The 20,431-nt window shown below is 44.4% G+C and overlaps 1 protein-coding gene across 1 annotated transcript in view; it reads right to left on the bottom strand.

The window, feature by feature from the left end:
* Positions 1–2,252: 2,252 nt before the first annotated feature.
* Positions 2,253–20,431, bottom strand: part of AATF (apoptosis antagonizing transcription factor) — an 89,806-nt gene continuing 71,627 nt past the window's right edge. The window contains exon 12 of the mRNA XM_063296733.1: positions 2,253–2,832. Within this exon, the coding sequence (XP_063152803.1) occupies positions 2,769–2,832 (64 nt within the window). The 3' untranslated portion in view covers positions 2,253–2,768. The remainder of the gene's footprint in view (positions 2,833–20,431) is intronic.

The raw sequence follows: 20,431 nt of genomic DNA, 5'->3' as shown, positions 1-20,431 counted from the left end.
TGCAGAAAGCTTCAGCCTTTGAATAAAATGAGTTAGTTGGAAAAGGTGCTAACAGATTCCTCCCGATTTTTTGCCACTGCAGACTGACATGGTTCTCCTCCTATGATGTCCAAAGCTAGGTTACTTCCATCTGGAAATTAACCAACAGGAGAAGACAGTCGCAAGCAAACTTAAAACAAGTCACAGCTACATTCTGGTCTGGCTGACTCCATCTGAGTGATATGCTGAGTCTAAATAAGCTACAAAGGGCAACTTTGCTAGCTGCAAGAACCAAGTGACTGCACATTTAGACTGACCGAGTGTTGCTGTGAAACTGGGCCTGTATCTTTTAAAGAAAAATGAATTGGGCTTCTACTTTAAGTCAGAAGAAGGAAGAAACCTGCAGCTCCAGATTCGAGAATTGTAGGACGGAGTCTCAACTGTTAAACGCTTTACAGTTCCTTCAGCTAGAGCAGTGTTTCTCAAACTTGGCAACGTTTAAGATGTGTGGACTTCAACTCCCAGAATTCCCCAGCCAGCATTTGAAAGCAGCTTCTCTTGGGCCTATTTTGACCCTCTGCTGAGCTGAGGAAAGGAAGGAGTGTGAAGGTGGATGGAAGGGGAGGGAGGGAGGGAGGAGGAGGAGGTGGAGGAGAAGGAGAAGGAGAAGGAGAAGGAGAAGATCAATGTGCTTCTCCAAGATCTACAGCCTGGACTTTGCTGCAAGCGCACATAAAGATTTATTCATCCAAGCTACATGCATTTTCCAAGACAAAATTCAATACCCACCTTGACACAGATACTTTCTGCACCCCAGAGGCAAAATTTTAAAAAAACAAACCCCAACCCTGTCGATTTTTTTGTTTGGCGTAACTGCCCGTTTGGTGAGTACACGTTGATGGGATTCACGAACTGCAATTTCATTATCTAAAAGTAGCTTTGGAGTCTGTGCTCGCACGCACTTTATACCACTAATTATATTTGGTCTACAGGTCCTGCTGCAACTTTGCAGGTACGTGATTTGGCGTAGATTCAAAGCTTGGGTGTGCGACAATATTGGTATTCTTTGCATCCAAACATCCAAACAATACCAACCTTACTGCTAAAAACAACAGCCACAATAATGTTTCTAGTCCTTATGCTTAAAAAAGGGAAATCTGATACATTTGTAGAAAAGCAAAGATATTCCTTGACAATTAATCTGTTTCCTTCATCAGCCCTGCAATCCTTACAACATATGTGCCCAGCTCTCATTCTTAATTATTTAAATAGCTGATCCTGAAAGCTCTCTTGATTATTAACCGAAACAGCAGTTTATTTGAAAGCTCAATGCTTAATATATAGAAAAATGTTTATCATTCAGAGCACATGTAAGTATGACGTTAAGTCCACACAAATACAGGTGTCGGACTTTATTTTATTGACTACATTTGTGTGTGTGAATGTGTGTGTGCATGCGTGCACGAGCGATGGGGCAAAAGACTTAAGACAATGAATGCAGTGTTATATTATTACATACATATGCATGTGTTACTTATACAAGATAATCTTCATTGGGGACTGATCACAGCAAGCTAATAAATCCACTTTATGGGGTTTTAATTTCCAGCTTTTTGACCTTCTGAATAAAAACAAGTGAATCGTGTTTCCCTTCACTAGATTTATACCGGGCCCAACTTCCACCAAGGGGAGAAGGCCTCCCTGAATCCCTACTAGCAAAAATAATTAAATACATTAAGAGCTCTGGACCAAGACAAAAACTCACAAGTATTTATCCCTTGGAGAGGGGCAGATGAACACAGAAAGAGCCACCTCCATGAGTCCTCCAAGGGCCCCTGCTCAAAAGATGGGTGGGCAAAACATTTCAGATTGGAAATGGTGGGTTTCAGTTCAAAACATTGGGGAATTCCGGGAGTTGAAGCCCACTCATCTTAATGTTGCTAAGGTTGAGAAAGACTGCTGTAAGCATCCAGATCTGAAACTGCTGCATCAAGCTCAAGGCAGGGGAATTTTGGCCGTAGAACACCGGTTTAGCTTCCAAACATTTCGCCCAACTTCTGGGCGGGCGGGTGGGGTTTACAGTGCTGTTCAAGGAGACATTCAAAGTTTGGGTTTCTAATCTGTACATTCAAATTACAGGAAAGGCACAAAGACTGGAGGTGGGATGATTAAGGACAAAATCAGAATAATCTAACTGTTGCCCTTTAGCACTGCCTGAGACTGGCAATCCTTTCTCTAGCAAGACATGCATGTACATGCACACAACCCCCCAGGGTTTTTTACTGATTTATTTAAATCCAATTTTACTCCACAACTTTTTCGGCCAACGTCACAACATCCACTTACACAACATGTCACCAAGTTCTCTGGGGAAATCAAAGGAGTGCTCTTTTTTCTCCAAGAAAGTTTGGCTTTGGCTTCCTTCCATCCAGACAATGGGCAGAGGGGGCAACGGCGGATCTTCTGCGATATTCCTGCCCTGCTGGAACAGCAAGGACGGTCCAGGTCCATGCTCACTGTGTACTTGAACATCACACAGGAAACAGTTCTGGCAGGCAGAGTTGCCAGTGGTTCATCCTGAGGGAAGTTCAGAAAGAGGCAGGCAAGCAGGAGAAGGTGCTGTCCCGCTTCCCGGGGTGATCATGGATGGCAGCTTCCTTGAGTCCTTCTCCATCAAAGGGCTGAACATCACCTTGGCTCCGCTGAGTGAGCTTTGCAGGGTGGTGGAACTATCCAAGCATGGGGACCCCTCCCGCCTTCCAGAACCTGCAGAGGTGTGGTGCGGACCACTAGGCTTGCTTTCCTCCTTCCAGGTGAACCTGCTTGCCAAACAGTGACCGATAAAGTTCCGTTCTGGGGGGAGGCAGGAGGGAGAGAAATGCAAACGGCTTTATGTTATTACAGTTAGTAAGCCTAGCTCGCTCCAAAACCAGAAGCGGGTAATAAAAGCAACAAAATGAAGTCAGTAAAATAAGGAAGTGTGGGGGTGGGGGGAGAGAGAGAAAGAGAGAAGGGTCTCAAACTGTTTCAGCCCCTGGCCCACTATGTTTGGGTTCAGAAGCCAAGCAGGATTGGATCTGGTTAATTCTTGTTGCTAAAACTCCACAGCATTCCAGGACTGCAGGATGGGAAGTCAACAGTCTTCCAGGGAGAATGCATTGTCAAACTACAGTACTTCTGTACTACTGCCAAGAGAAAAGCATGGGCCAATCTCTGAAGACATCTTAAAGGAGACTTTACATTTCAGTGAAGGAGGGAGTTTTCACCCAATCCCCATCCTTTTTGACTTGAAGGTGAGCAAAACCAGAGGCTTTCCATGATAGTTCTGAATGATCAAAAGCCCTTTACAATTATCTTAATAAATAACTAATGGGAAAAAAATCTGTTTGCTAAACATGTTTAAATTACTTGCCAGGAGAGGAGAGATGGGCTCCCTAAAATGCTTCCCCCGCCCCACTTTTGCTGAATAATCTGATGAACTTGCCATAGTATCAGGAGACCTTGCAAATGATTCATCAGGGTCACAAGGGACTGCGTGGCGGGAAGGACAAATTCAACATCAGGAAGCTTGGACTGCTTTAACCTTTGGGAAAAGGGGCACGAGAAGGCTGGCACAGGTTTCCATCGGAATAATTTACGGCAATTTTAAAAAGCCTGAAGAGCAGCACTGCCAGATGACAAAAAATAGACACGTGACCCCTCTGAGTTGAGGTAATGAGTATGGAGGAATGGCCCCACGGCATGGAACGGTTTTACGGCAAACTAACCTCATCTCCTTTTTTAATGGATTGACAAATTCAACAGACAATGCGAATGCGGTGGGTATCTTGTATTTTGACTTCAGCAAGGCATCTGACGAAGTCTCCCAGGAGATCTTAGAGGGTTGTTTGATTGTGGTGGAGGAGAGAAGTGGAAAAATGTGGGCTGGGCTATGCTACCAGCAGACGAATATAGATGCTATACCTCCTCCACTCCTTATTCTCCAGTGAATTAGGGAGGTCTCTGCCTGAGCTGCTTCCAAATATTATAAGGGTTGTTCTACTTTTCCTGTGGAGTTGAGTTTCTGCTCTGGTCTACCTATTGAGGCTGACAATGTGGGACTGGCTGAACAATTTATTCAACAAGTGTGCATCACTGGCTCCATATCAGTCTGAAAGGAAGTGTCAAGTTGAGCACCACAAGCCTATGCTCTTCAGGGTATTGGATGAGGGGCTAAAAAATATAACTGCCAAACTTATGTGAGGGCATGAAGATGCAGGCATAGCAAACAGCTCAGGAGGCTCTTAACCAATTGAACAATGAGTGGAAATCAGCAAGGTGAATTTCAACAGTGTCAAATGCAAAGTCCTTAACCTGGGTGAGAAAGATGAGTCAAGGATGGATGGGACCATAATGGGCAGAAGCACATGTGAAAAGAAAGGATCTGGTGCCCTGGTGGATCACAAGCTGAACATGAGCCAATACAGTGGTGCGATTATAAAGAAAACAAATGTAATTTTAAGCAGCAGCAACAGAAATATAGTGCCAGGATCGAGAAAAGTCCCTGGACCTCTTTCTTCAATACTGGTCAAACCAAACCTAACATAATGCATCCAGTTTTGGACTCCAGCTTTAGGAAGGACACTGACAAACTGGAGCATGTCCAGAGGCGAGCAACCACGAGGCAAGGGCCTGGAAGGGAAAAAAAAACTTACAAGGAAAGGCTGGGGACATTGGGTGTCTTTAGTTTGGAGAAAGAAGACTGCAAGGAGACATGACAGCTGTCTTCAAGTATCTGAAGGGCTGTCAGGTAGAAAACGGGGCAGACTTTTTCCAGAAGACAAGACAAAACCCAATGGGTTTAAATGATAATGAAGTACATTTTGGTTGGAGATCAGGAGGGATATCCTAAAGGTAAGAGCCGTTCAACAACAGGATGGACACTTCTTCGCCGTAAGCTAAGCCTGAAGGGCACCCAGTTGGGGATGCTGTAGCAGCGGATTCTTATACTCGGCAGGGGGCTGGATTAGATGGTCTCTGAGACCCCTTCCAACGCTTATATTCTACGAGGTGCCATTTCCTTCTTCCGGTATTTTTTTAAAACATTTCCCAGACAGCCTCAGGATTTCCTTGTCATTTCATTCAAGCCCTATCTAGACCTGACCCTACTTAGCTCTTCAGAAATCAGCTAAGGTTGACTAGTGTTGCTTCCTAGCTGGACAAATGAAAGAAGAATGGCAGTCAAAAAGAGACAATAAAAAAGCTAAGAAGGAAACAAAAAGACCAGAACACATCCCCTCCAGTAGCCAGATAAGCTGGGATTAACACCAGACAAACATTCAAGCAGAAAACAATACCCCAATCAAAGAACTACCAGGAAAAAAAACCACACTCCACCACCACTGGCACAGGGCAAGCTACTGTATATTAATAGGGAGTAAGCCCCACCCTCAAGAGTACTGACGATGTTACCTAGTTGGGCAATGAAACATGTGACACCGTTGCTGCACGAGCTGCACTGGGTGCCAGTTTGCTTCCGGGTCCAATTCAAGGTGTTGGTTATCACCTTTAAAGCCCTACATGGCGTGGGGCCAGGCTACCTGAGGGACAGCCTCTTCGCCGTTACATCAACCTGTCCCACCCGGTCATGCAGAGAGGGCATGTTACATACCCCGCTGGTAAGGGAATTCCACCTGGCAGGGTCCAGGAAGTGGGCCTTCTCTGCAGTGGCACCTGCCCTCTGGAATATTCTGCCCCCAGAGGTGAGGCGGGCCCCTTCGCTCCTGGCCTTCCAGAAGGATTTGAAGACCCGGTTCTGCCGCCTTGCCTGGGGTGGGAGGGGCACCAGTTCTTCTTGGGGGTGGCTAGTACCATGGATCTTTCCCCGGTGAATAAGATCTTCGCCTCTTGGATTTTATATCAATTTTATCTTCATTTATTGGTTTGTTATATTGCAATTTATATGCTTTTAATTTTTGATTTTATTGTAAACCGCCCAGAGTCCCCCTTTTGGGAGAGATGGGCAGTAACAGAGATTTGAAAAATAAATAATAAATAAATAAAATAAACATCTGCACGCAAACCACCGAGCTCAGAGAACACCAAGGACTCCATAGTCAGAAATATCTCCACAGAAACAACTGGCTTTTAGATACAGCCACAAAACTCAGTAAACCTGTGAGGGCTTCTAAGATGCAACTGCACGTTGCCTGAAAAAAAATAAAAATAAAAGAATAGATCTGATTTGCTGCTGAGGCAGCTTTGGGCTTTATCACAACACTCAGTGCTACCCAAGGACCAGAAACTGTACAATCTGAGAGGCAATTTCTCCTTGCAGGGGAGCAAAAGGGTTTCCAGAAGAGAGGCCAGCCACCAGGAGATACCTATCCATCTTCCACTGCCTTCAGCATCTGAACAGCACCCCCCCCCCAAAAAAATACGAAATCATGCTGCCGTAGGCTAGTTGTGAAGGGACAGGGGTGCGGAAAAAGTAACTTCCCAAGGTCAATTTACAAAAGGCAGGACCTGCCGCGTCATCTGGTTCTTCAAGCGAAAAGGCCGCCAGATAATTAAAAATGCACTTGGCAATCTTTATTAATAAACACAAGGGATGCGGAGACCTTGCGCAATGCCACTCTCTCGCGGCATCCCAATATGTAAATACGACACGAGAGCTGGATTCCATCTCTCCGGGGAATGGGGTTTTGTTCCTCCGCGAAGTTTGCCCTTTCCAAACAAGGCTTTTCACGGAAGAAACAAGATTGAATATTTTAATAGGGTGTATGAAACCACGGCGATGAAAGGAAGGACGATTCAATCAGTCAGGTTGTACGGGACTGTAATTTCGTTTTCAGATATGCTCTTCTTTCTTCCTTGAGGTTGACATAACGCTTGAAGGGGAGGGGGGAGACAAAGCAAGCCAACACCGCAACAACGTCCAAACTGATCGTGTTTTTTGATAAACAGAACGGTGTGCACCGAACCAAAACAAAACAAAAAAAAAATCCAAACTTTTTACTTTGGAAAAAAGTCATCCACAATAAAGAAACGTTCGTATGTTTGAACGCCAGGAAGGTAGGCCGGTTCAGAAAAACAACAGCTGAGCAAACATCAGCACGGGGGTTAAATGGATGTAATGAAATATAATAAATAAACATAGTTGGAGATACTATTTAGGTAGCTGTCCAGAATTCCAGCTCCTTTCCTAAAGAACCTACGGATAATTAGCCGAGCTTTAGAAAATGTAAGGTCAACCATCTTTATGAATTCGTAAATATATCTAAGCCTGGTTTTTAATTCCCCGGCTTCCTGAATATTTTCTTCCGTGACAAGTACCTGGTTCATGTGTTTTATCATCGAATGGAAAGAAGTGCCCTAGTCTGCTGGGAATAATTCAAAGATGGAAGGAAGCCACCTGTTCCAGCCAAACTACATGCTACGCAAGCAAGACACGCTTTCTGTTTTAACACTAACGAAGCACAGATACAAGGTACCTCCAAAATTACTCAGAGCAGCTGTGCTTGAAGAAGAACAAAAAGAAATGTGAACACACGTAGAACGCCCAACTTAAAAAAATAAAAATAAAACAAGGCTGCAGGAAGGAGAGAAAAATCCTCTACTTTTCGGACAACTCCTGTTTCCAAACTGAAACAAGAATGGAAGTGTTTGGTATGTACCATTAAGGCAGTGTTTCTCAACCGTGGCAACTTTTAAGATGTGTGGACTTCAACTCCCAGAATTCCCCAGCCAGCCGCACACCTTAAAGTTGCCAAGGCTGAGAAACACTGCTTTAAGGACTATGGACTTGGGGGAGGAGAGGTGGAAAGGAACAAGATGGGCCTTCCAGAAAAAAATATACGAAACTTTATTTTTAAGCCTCCCCAATCGAGTCAAAGCTAGCAGTTATAAAGCTGACACCATGCCAACATGTTGGATATCTAAATGTAACCGCCCAGAGTCCCCGCTTTGTGGGGGAAGATGGGTGGTGATAAAATTAGACAGACAGACAGATGGTTTAAATCTGGGCTAACAGCAGCAGTGATTCTTACAATCACAGGCTGGGACCTTTAAGTATGATGAAGCTTCTGCGTGGCAGAATTTAGCACCTGCATTTCACTCTGCAAAGAGAGAGATGGGAAGAGAACCCACCCAGAGGGATCATGCTTTTACAGCTGCAAAAAGGCTCAGCTACATTCTTGGTGATAGGAGAACTCCTTTTATAGAACCACATTTCTGGCAACAGGAAAAAGTACAAAACTCTGAAAATCAAGTTGGGATGTTTTGAATGGGTCAGAACCCCCCCCCCTCCATTTCTTGCTTACAAAATGCCAGAAATACTGGGGTTCACAGTGCAGGAAACTAAGTGGGGCTTAGTTGGGCTTCTGGTCTGAATCAGCAGAACTCTTACGCTCTTAAAGAGATTAAAGGAAATGCTTCTACAGGTAGTCCTCGCTTAACAACCATTTGTTTAGTGATGGTTCTGACTCACGATGGTGCTGGAAAAAACCGACTTATGACCAGTCCTCACACTTACAGTTGTTGCAGCGTCCTGTGGTCACGTGATTGCCATTTTCAACCTTCCCAGCTGGCTTCCGGGAAGCACAATCAATGGGGAACTGTGTGATTTGCTTAACAACCACATGGCTTGCTTAATGACTGTGGTGATTAGCTTAATAACGGCCACAGAAAAGGTCGTAAAATCGGGTCAGATTCTCTTAATGATCGCTTCGCTTAGCAAGTGAAATTCCAGTCACAATTGTGGTCATTAAGCAAAGACTACCATAACTACAAATGGTGTCTTTAAGCAGTTGGCCCCTTCTGCCTTTCCTCAGCTGTTGCACAGTGAAACAGGCAACAAACAAACCTTTTTCATCCATCAAAAGGTGAATCAATCACTGAGTCAAAACTGCCTGGTTTGTGGAAGCTGCCAATGATGGTCATTGTTACCTGCAGAAACCCATGGGCCAGGGAAGCCGTTCAACTTCTTGCTGGTGATTCCAAACCAGTTAGAGGGAAAACCTAACAGTGCAAAACTCTGCCCACCCAAAACAATGCAGTTATTTTAAACCCCTATCCTTCTGGGCAGCGGGAGGGGTGAAGGCGTTTGACTGATACGTCGGGTGCAAAAATAGGAGTTAAGAAATAGAAGGAAATAATGCAGAAAAGAGACAACAGCCGCTACACAGACCAAATCTTTGGCTCATCACCAGGACTCCACAGTAACCAGTTTGGAAAACCAGCAATGGCTTTGGTTTTGGAGGGGACGATGCCCCCATTTGGTTTTGGGGGGAAGAATGCCTTGCCAACATTTTGCCAACACATCCTTCTCTCCCTTCCAATCAGCATTTCAAATCCAGACACAAAGAGGCAGGGGCCCCTTTGCAGCGGGGGTGGGGGTGGGAAGTAGAAAAGGACTGAAAACAGCCAAATGCCAGGAGTAACTCAGAGCATCCATAATTGCTGGTGCTTGCAACTGGGTGGAAGGCATGGGGTGAAAACAAGAGTCTCGCCTGAATTAAAGTTTAACTTACCCTTTATCGCAAATCTGCGAAAGCAAGTAATGAGCAGTAACATTTTTATTTCTTTTAAACTGTCATTTTAGGCTGAGCTGGGAATAATTACCTATTTCCACTGCAGTAAGGTTTTATCACCCTTAGTGAGGCATTTTCTAATTTAATATTTTTACTATATTATCATAAAACCTTGTTTCGAGGGGAGGCAGGGAAAGTTATCATGAGCCATTGGCTGTAAAACTAAGCGAGTGCCTTGGCTTAATTATTTATACCTTTCTTAAAACCAGAGGAGGGAGAAGCTCGAACCGGTTAGCAGCATTTGGGTGCTCTCGGCGTGCCCCTCAGCCCAACAGTAGAGAGAGGGTCCTGTCGAAGCCAGAAATGGTGGGAAATGAAATGAGAGCAAATTTCTCCTGCAATGTAGATATCTACAGTATGTAGAACAGAGAGGCATCCTGGGCTTAGCCAGAAAACTGATGTAGGGGGGAAAAAGGCAGAATATCCAGTGACATGATCCGGAAAAGTCCGTGGAAATTAACATAAAATCAGCATCTACTGTGACCTTCCCCAACCTGATGCCCTCCAGTTATGTTAGCAAGGAATTTTGGGAGCTCTAAAAATAATAGCAGTGTTTCTCAACCTTGACAACTTTAAGACGTGTGGACTTGGCTGGCTGGGGGATGCTGGGAGTTGAAGACATGGCTGGCTGGGGGATGCTGGGAGTTGAAGTCCACACGTCTTAAAGTTGCCAAGGTTGAGAAACACTGATCTATGGAGTCCAGAATGCTGTTGTATATCCTATTTGAACTAGACTGGGGCAAAAAAACTCAAATACTTCTTCCTAAGGTAGCAGAGAACAGAAGCAGCTCTACCTCCTCCCCTTATTTGCAACAACTCTTCCATCTTCAGTTTTCTTTCCTGCTTTGTAAATTCCTCGGCTCTCCCTGATTTTTGACACGCCCCCACACCCCGATTTTTGACCGTTCCTTAGTGGTAAGCCTTTTGTATTAACAACTCGCCAATGAGCTCCAGCAGGGGAGCAAAGAGGTTGGGGAGGGGGGAGAAGGATCACTACGGCAGGGAAGGAATAATATTTTGGTTTCTGCCCAATAACCTAAAACCACTTAAGTTTCCAAAGTCTTATGAGAATTGAAGATTCTGTGGGATCTTGCCCCTTTTTAAAGTATTATTTTTATTTCCCTTTGGGGGATGCTCTTACGCAAAGATAATCAGCCAAATCGGATTTTAAACTGTACTAATAGTTTTCTAAAGCTTGCTGCCTTTGTGGGTTTCCCTTTAACAACAGATTTTAAACCGATGGAAAGTTCATGCAAAGCAGGCACTTACTCGTTGGGAATACATTCTGCTTACTTTCTGTTTTCCTTTCTGCTCTTCTCCCCATCTCTAGAATTTATATCCAGACTCCTTCCTCTGGCCTAAATCTATTCCCTCCCATAAATCCTCTGTTCATTGATCTCCTTTGTCTTTGCATTTTCAGACAAAGGGGTAGAGGCTTGAAAACGCACTAAACACCACTTGCAGAATGGAGCAGATACACCATCCCTTCATGTGCATAGACGGCTTTGGATAATCACATTCACAGAATGCAATTAAGACTTCCGATTATTACTCAGGACGGGATTTGAGCTTTTGCGGTTTTACGCATTTTAAAATCTGAACAGAGAAAAGTCTTCTTTTTTAAACTCATCTTGTTTCCTGGTTACAGTGATTCTTAGGCCACTGTGCAGGAAATGATACGTAATGCCTTTGGAACAAGATGGAATATTAAGCCAACTTCCAACAGTGGTTTAATAAACCCTGATCTGTTCTGAAAATCTCTAACACATTTTCCCAATTCAAATGAAATAGGAAACTCTAGTTAATTGAAGACATCCTCCTGGTTTGTTCTTCAACTCATGAGCAGAATGCCTCTGTTTGTACATCTTAATTTGGGGGGGGGGATCAGTTTGTTTAACAAAGATCTGAAGCTGGGTTTCAAGATGAAACAACTAACATGGGAGAGCCACATGCTTGAAAAGTAAACGTACAACTTAATGTAGCTTGTTTGCCCAAGCTACAAAAGATAGACAACTTTTTGAAATTGTCTTGCCCCACTTGTCATTTTAGATTATTTTTATGTCATTACTGCTTCTGTTTTAGGTTTAGGATTTATCTGTGCTTTATTGAATTTTTAATATTCTTAGCCTTGAAGCCTTTGCAATGTGGCATAGATTCATTAATTTAATGTAGTGCAATCAGAACTTAAAATCATGAGGCTGAGTTGGTTTTTCTTGTTTTGTATCACACATTTTATAACTGATTTAAGGCTTACATTATACATTAGTTTACTTTTCACTGCTGGTCACTATAAAACCTAACAGCAAGAGGTATAATCTCCTTTAAAAAAATGTTTCAGATTTATCTCTAAAAAGTGCTTCAGGTACACAAGACTGCAAAAGCAGCAGATTTCTGCATTTAACACTTTAAAGCAGCTGCAGCTTTTCCTGGGATTATACAGCAGTTGCAAAACACTTAATGGAGACCGAATTCAAAGCACTACACAGCCTGACTTTAAATATGCAATAAACAGGGCAATTCAAAATGAGTCAGGTTTATTTAAAAAAAAAAATTGACTCCATGTTCACACATCCAACGTGATCTCATTCCTTGGATACCATGTGCTTGCTCACCTCTATCCTCTATCTACTAGGAACCACTGAGGATAATTAAAAGTGCTAGAGATATGTCCTTCAAAGATCCAACGTTTTTATAATATGCAGTTCTAGACTAGAGATGACAGGTTACATATTAGGCTACATCTTGCATATAGGTCCTTGCTTAACAACCATTCGTTTAGTGATGGTTCGGACCTACAACTGTGCTGAAAAAAACAACTTATGACTGGTCCTCATACTTACAACCATCACAGCATCCCTGCGGTCACTTGATCACGATTTGGGCATTTGGCAACTGGTTCACATTTATGACCATCGCAGTGTCCCGTGGGCACCATTTTCAATCTTCCCGGCCAGCTTCTGGCAAGCAAAATCAATGGGGAACCGCGTGATTTGCTTAACGACCACGTGGTTCGCTTAACGCCTGTGATGATTCACTTAATGACTGCCACAGAAAAGGTCGTAAAATAGGGTCAAATTCACTTAAATGACCACTTTGCTTAGCAATCAAAATTCTGGTCCCAACTGTGGTCATTAAGCGAGGACTACCTGTATAGGGAGAGTTTAATTTTAGCTTGCTACACATACAGAAAGCCTCTGGTTAATCCTTGGTTTCAAGTTCTCTTCCTGACTTGGACAGCCCAGGTAATGACAACAGACAGTTTTGTACAAGATCGTCAATAAATCTAGCTTCCTACCATTCCTAAATATAAACTAGGTCAGGTTGGCTTCATGGGTGCCAAGGATGACCTCAGACTTGGCTGTCTGCCAAGAAGAGACTACATGAAAACCAGCCATTTACCATACACACCACCCAAAGTATATTTGTCTAGCCCATCTACCCAATTCCTTCACTATCTTGGTGCTTTCATGTTCCGAAGACCGAGATTATGGGAGCTACAATCCTACCCATCTGAAGATGTGTAGGCTAGCGGAAAACTGATGCAGCATGATAGGAATGCTTGGTTTCCATACCCATTTGGATTTCTCCAGTCCGTATTGATGGATTTTCTGATCTTTCTTCCGAGGCTACACCTATAGTATTCTAGTGTGGATGCAACCAGGTCAAGGAGAACTGTGCAGGCTCAGTACTCTTGGATGTTTTTATACACAACCCTCCTACTGCTACGGCTTCACTTCTGTGAAACCTACGTATTCATGAGAAGCTAGTGGAAGATTGTAGATCTTTGGTTTATTTACAACCAGCGGGAAAGAAAGAAGAAAAAGAGGACAACTCACAGCAAGGTGGATGGACTCAGTTATGGTGGGAATAGGTACACCATTGGAAGATCTGAAGGACCAAGTTGGAGGCAGATTGTCCTGCAGAACACCTATCTGGTCTCCAAGAGTTGACACCAACTTCACGGCACATAATCAATCAATGTCCCCCAACAAAGAAATAAATAGGCTATTTAAACTAAAAGATCTTGACGGGGTGGAAGAAGCCAAGGATGTTGGGCTCTCATTTACAGTATTATAAACAGGTGCCTAGACTGAACATACACTCAGAGGTACCATGTTCCTTAGTTTTCAGTATGGTTCCAAGTCTCGAGACTACTATACGTAGATGGACATCATCAGGGATTTACATATATAGATCCTACAAGTTTGTGGAGAACTGCTGAGAATTTGGACAAGCAGCAGCCAATGATCTATTTTAAGTACGGTAGGTAAAGACGCTGTATGGCGGTAGCCACAAAAATGGGCCGGGCCAGGACAAAGAATGAAAATGGGTTTAAGTTTAATTAAAATTAAACACTGATAATATGTATTAACCCCATACATTAAAAAACTTTCCCCTTCCATCATAAAGTTGCGATTTGCTATTAGCATTTGTATGGGCAGGTCTTTCGGGGGCTAGAGACTGTGCACCACCAGGGATGGATGCCTGCATGGATAGTCCTCCTCATAAGGAAGCTACGGAACGTATTCCCTGTTCCTCGGTGCAACTTTTATTATGGGCTGGCCTGTTATTTCTGAGGGAGCAAACACAATGGAAACCAGTTTCCTAAAAATAAGGACTTTTTAAAAAGCTGCTTCATTATCTCAACATTTTCTGGAGAGCTGCACTGGAATGCAGGTCAGCCCCGTCAGGTAAGTCTTGGAAGGCCACAAAGTCAGCCAAATAACGATTTCCAGAGGAAGGGAGGGAGGGGCCTGTGGATGCCCGAGGCATTATTAATGATACAAAATGCCCAACATCATAGAACAGTGTTTCTCAACCTTAGCAACTTTAAGACGTGTGGATTTCAACTCCCAGAATTTCACAGCCAGCACAGCTGGCTGGGGAATTCTGGGAGTTGAAGTCCACACATCTTAAAGTTGCTAAGGTTGAGAAACACTGTTTAAACAGCTCACGTTTTCCTCCTCCTGCTTCAAGCTTACTTGTCTTCCCCAACTTGAGAGGAGAAAAGAAAATGAACACTAGGTGGCAATCTCACCCTCGTTAAACCACAACAGCTGCAAAAATAAAGGGTGGGGGGAGAAGCCCATGCGCACACATTCCCAGAGAAATCCACTGGAGAACATGGGCAAAACCCGGGCCATAAATTAACCCACCAACCGTCTGCCTGGCACTGCAGGACCTCTTGCGCCCAAAGGAAAGGTTGGTAGCAACTCTGCCTTCCTGGATCAAGGCTGGCTCCTCCCCGGGCCCCATGCAGAAGCTTTTTAGCTCCGCTGTTCCAGATTTCAAAAGTCAAGCCCTGACCTCCGATCAGCCGCCTCTTGCCTGGGTGAAGAATAAGATTTATAAGGACTTTGCGACGAAAGAAATGGGGAGGGAGGGAGCCTCATATCCCAATGATGCTGCACAAAGGGGAAATGCTGGTCATGCCAAATGCTTCTCCCCCTCCCCGCTATGCCCTTCAAGCTCGATGCAATTTCACCCTCCAACGTAGCACCCCAGAGTTACTATTTCTTAACCATCTCTTAACCGGTTCCCGGGCACTCAGGCACTCAAGCTGCCTTCCTACTCTAATTATAGGCTTGCACATGGCCGTTCTTGCAATTGTCTGCTTCCTTTAACTGTTTTGGGGAGGGGAGGGCTCATGGGGGGCAGTGAGACATAGCAAAGGGCTCTGTAGGCCCTCTTTCTTCTTACAGAGCTTTGGCCCAAAAGGATGTGGCTGAAATTCGAGCCCAGGGCTGGGCTGTCCTTCCCAGGCAATTCCCCAGCTGCAATTCCCCAGGCAGATTTGGTGATGGGTGAAGACGCCTTTCCTTCCCCCTGGCTTTTACCTCCCACCTCTCAGCTCTGCTGGATGACCCTCACACTGGATGATTTGGCTTGAATTCATTGTGCAATACAAACCAAGTTTAACGTATAGAAACCAAAAGCCTTCGCTGGGCCTGCGAGAACCTGCCACTTTCTTTGCAAACCCCGTTTCTGCCCTTCCGTCCCAAACAAGGCGCCGCAACATGGAAATGCATCCAATCACTTTCTTAGGTGTACGTACTTATGAACAGCCCAACCAACCGCTTCCTCAAAACACATTAGGAAGAGCACATGCCAACTTAGCACGGGACAGCTCTTTGACTGCGGGTGACTTTTAAGGCTGAGTTCCCACACCCCTAAATTGCTTCTAAATTACTGTAACAGGATTCAGCATCTGATGGAAGTTTAACCACTGTCTTGGAGTCTTGGGCAAACCAGGCCATGACACGAAGCCATCGTGTGAGGTATTGCTTTGGGCACAGCGTGCTATACGAAGTTAACAGTGGTGGGTGTGTCAATCTTGGTGTAAGACGTGGCACGTGAGCCCTGCCAAACGGGCCTCTTTGGAGCCAGTGGACTAGTCCACACTAGAACGAACAGCACAGATCAATATTCTGAGAGTAAAACAGACTTTCAGCAAGAAACGCAGGATCCACCCCTGCCCAGAGTAGATGCAGAATAAATGCAAATCCCCAGTCCCTCATATTGGATAATTAGAGTTTAGACATTACGGGGTGTTTGCAGAAATGCCCATCTGCTATATGATAGAACATCAGCTCCTGTAATTTCTTCTCCTTCCCCACAACCTGGAGGTTAAAACACACACACATTCACACAATTGTGCAAAAAGTTGCAGAATTCTACTTTTTCTAGCACGGAACTCTGACTTTAAAAAAAAAAAAAAGGCCCTGTCTATCACCAGTGACTCCAATATAGAATCATTTTAAGTTTTCTTTTGCAGAACTTAGTACTTCCCTGAGAGATTTTTTTTCCCTTTCCTTTCCCTCACTTGCACTGAAATTCGGATAGATTAATCACTGTAAAGTAATGCACATGTATAAAGAGCTGCGAAGGGGGCTGGGGGGGGAAGCACCTTCCTTTGTGTACTTTAATATCCCCCGTGCCCAGGATGATTTCTCCCTTTCACAGCTTGACTGTTTTGTTAACAGATTCTACGCAAGGGATGACAAATTGTCTCACTGGGAAAAGATGACAAATCACGTGGCTGTTCTTAAAACAGGTTAGCTTTTGTTTATTTTTATTTTTATTTATTTATTTGTGCTTTAAAAGGGTAGAAATCTCGGTAATGAAAAAGGGTTCCAGCAAATTTACTGCTGGATTCTTACCAAACAAGGGAGAGAGAGAAAAAGAGAGACAGCAGACAACAAATTCACAAATAATTAAATAAACAAATGTTCTGCCTTCTTTATTAGGGTGTGGGTGAATTTACTGTGACAGGGACAGGGGTGGAAGGGACTGGTCAGGGCCAAGAGTCTCGTTTTCAGTATCAGGATAAGAGCATGCAGGTGATGGCAGAAGAAGAAAAAAAAAAAAACTAGAATGATGGCCCCCTCTTGGGGAATTGGCTTCTGCAGCCAAAAATAAAGAAATGGCAAATGGTCAAGGAGGACTTTGGGACAGACTTTGAGTTCTGGGCCCTGAAAGATGAACGACAGACCCAAGAACGTGGTCACAAGAGAAACACAGAATGTTCCCCTTTCTGATCTAATGTAACATCACAGGAGACATTAAACAGATTCCTATCAATCCTGGAACCACCTCGGCCAAACACAAGAATCCAAATTTATTTATTTAAATCAGTGTTTCTCAACCGTGGCAACTTTAAGAGGTGTGGACTCCAACTTGCAGAATTCCCCAGCCAGCTTTGAGAAGCGCTGACTTAAAGATTTATAAAGCTGCCCAACTCAACCAGTGTGACTCTGGGCAGGGTACAACATATGGTGTACACAGTAAATCAAGAAGAAACAAACCAAAACAAAAAAGCTAACCACAACCAACCAATATATAAATACAAAATCTAAAACCAAGTGCACAACAAAGCAATCTCAGAGGAGGACTCCCACTCACCCAGCCCCAATGCCTGAAGTAAGAGCCAGGCCTTAAGGGCTTTCTTAAGGGCGAGAAGAGTTGGGCCCTGTCGTATATGGGGGGGGGGGAAGGTTGTTCCAAAGAGCAGGATCAACCACAGAAGGTCCCATAAGATGACAAGGCTTAAAAGAAGGGGCCTGGGGCATGTGGGGTGGGCACATGTTCTTGGGAGAGGGCAGTCTCATAAGGAACCCAGTCCTAGGCCATGCATAAATGCATTTCTCAAGCACATGTGTGGCCACTGATTTTTTGTTTTTAACCCTATGACTGATTTTTTGCAAGAGGAAACTGGATCGACAGCTTCAGAGCCCAACTCCTCCACTAGTCCAACTGTTTGGTGTTTCTAAAACCCGAGTTCTGAAAGATGCAGGGTAAAGGCTACCTTATTTTAGAGGATTTCTCTTCCCCAGCCACTTTGATGTCACGGAAATGCACTGAACCTTTAATGCCTGGAGCTGTGGTTTCGCGTCCCTGACTTTGCAGCAAGAAGAGCCAGGACTGGCATCAGAGATGCCCCTGTGCTTTCTCTGCCCCTGTGCTTTCTCTGCTCTGTCTCTGCCAAGCCATAGCCCTTCAGAATACACCCATCCCAGCCTTAAATGTTGGCAAAAGAGAACTCCAGCTTGGCAGCATAATTCAAAGCACAGAAGAGTGATTCTGTTGGCATTACTGATAAACCAGGAGGATTCAGACAGATATCTGCGCTTGCTGCATCTCACCTAGCAAATCTGAGGCTAGATCCAGAACTGCCTTCTGCCCATCCATGACTTAAACAGCTGCCAACAAAGGTCATTCAAGAGGCTGCCTGTTCTCACATAAAGCTACATCCAGAAGCCAAAGGCTTTGGGAAACTTCTGAATCCTCACCTGGGATGTCTCTACCAGCTTTAAAGTTCCAGATTGAAGTGGTTTTGTCCTCTCCGGCAAGCTAGGGGAGATTATAACCCTGTGCTCAATCGCTTTAATGGCTTTTTATCTCCGCTGCTTTAGGCCTGTTACAACTTCTCCCTTTTAAATGCCTTTTGTGTCATTGTCCTTTAAACCCTAACCCTGATGGCGTGGACGGCCACATAATTCATTATTCCAATTAACCCTTGTTAGCCAGCCAAAGCTGTATAGGAGTGGGTAGCTGGAAAAATTGGATTTATAAATAAAAATCTTTTTAAAATCTTTTTGTAAGCCACATTAGGAACATGGGGGTGGTGGTTTCCTGCCGGAAAGTGAAGGAAGATGCTTAGCTCCCCCTCCCCCACCCCTTTAAAAAAAGCTTGAATCCTTATAAGCAAAGATTGCCAGGAGGATATATTTTTAGCCTGTAAAGAAGACCCTGATTCAAGTCCAATTCAAGCACAGAATTCACCATGTAACTTTGCAGTCTAGCCTAGCCCATTTGTTTGTGTGACGAACAAATGGGGGCAGAGCAGAAGCAAGGCCTGCTTGTGCTCTGTAAGGGAAAATCAGAATAAAGCATAATGAATGGATAAATCAATGTTACAGAAGCCAGAAGTTTGGCAGGTCAGAGTTGCTAAAGTACCTTGCCTTTGTGCCTGTGGCTCGCTTCTCCCCATGGGCACAAACGAGTTCTCTGTTTCCCTCTGCAACCCAAAGGCAGCTGCTCATCTCCCACCCTCCCTATCAAGGGGCAAATTATAAACCATGACAGTCTGAGTTAATGCCAAGCCATACTCCGCTTTAACTAGAGATCAAAACTCGTGCCATGAATAATGTTTGTCCTGCCATCTGATAAGGAGCAGAGGGAGCCTCTAATAAAACAGAGCAACAAGCACTCTTAACAATACTGTTAAACGGGAACATCAATTAAAAAAGGGAGCATTACTCTTGTCCTGGCTGATTAAAACGGCAGGGACCTATTTGGTCCAGCTGTGGCTTACCTGCTGGGAGAAACTGTTGGTGGGTGGGTGGAAAGATGTATGAACTTGTTTCCACCCTACCTAAGCTTAACCCAGTCACTTCCTATAAAATCTCAGCGCACAATCAAACCACAAGAATTAAAAAACACCACCTGGGGAATACAGGTTCTAACCACCATTTCCAGGAAATATCTGCAAATGCAGGAGCCCTGGCAAGGGGATCACTGGCAAGGCTTCACTGCATCACTAGGAGAAGGCGTGGCTAAGGCACTGCAGCCAATCAGTGCTGTGGGATATATTTTACAAGAGAGAAACTTCTTCCTTCAGCTGCTCCTTCTCTCCAGCTCTCTTTCTTGGAGGACTGAGTGGGCAATTGAGCTTGCACAACGTAAGTGGAATGGAAGATCCCATACCGGCAAACAACTCAGGGTCTGAAGGCCACCTTGCAAATCTGGATTTGCTTGCTAACAACTCTAGAGTAGGCTGAAACACACTATAGCAGTGTTTCTCAACCTGGACTGCTTTAGGATGGGTGGACTTTAACTTCCAGAATTCCCCAGCCAGAATCCCCATCTTAAAGTGGCCAAGGTTGAGAAACACTCCCAGAATTCCCACTGGCTGGGGAATTCTGGGAGTTGCAGTCCACCCATCTTAAAGTGGCCCAGGTTGAGAAACCCTGGCTTAGGTGGATCGTTCGCCCCATACAGGCTTTCAGCATTTCACTCCCTTGGGACAATCTCTGGTTTTAAGTCTGGGCAAGGAAGAACCATTCGTGAGTGGCTGTTTTCTGGTAAAGGGCTCTAGTCCCAGGTGGACAGCTATCAGCTCTCACATCTGGAGATTATCTGGCTTTCCTTCTTTACTTGAATTTGGTGTTCTCAGCCATCCCCTCTGAACACCACAAGCTGTTGTCTCCAGCACCACAACGGCCTGCTCATCCGGCAGCCTCTCCACCCTGCCTCCTTATGGCCTTCCTCCCCTCCGTTTCCTCTTCCCCCAAACCCAGACAATTAATTTATTTTATAGGCAGTAAGCACAACACTGTTTTTCCGATTTTTCACACTATAAACATGCAGCACTCCCTGCTGTA

Source organism: Candoia aspera, chromosome 1 (genome assembly GCF_035149785.1).
Source record: "Candoia aspera isolate rCanAsp1 chromosome 1, rCanAsp1.hap2, whole genome shotgun sequence".
NCBI lineage: Eukaryota > Metazoa > Chordata > Lepidosauria > Squamata > Boidae > Candoia > Candoia aspera.
This window is presented reverse-complemented; position numbering and strand designations above follow the sequence as displayed.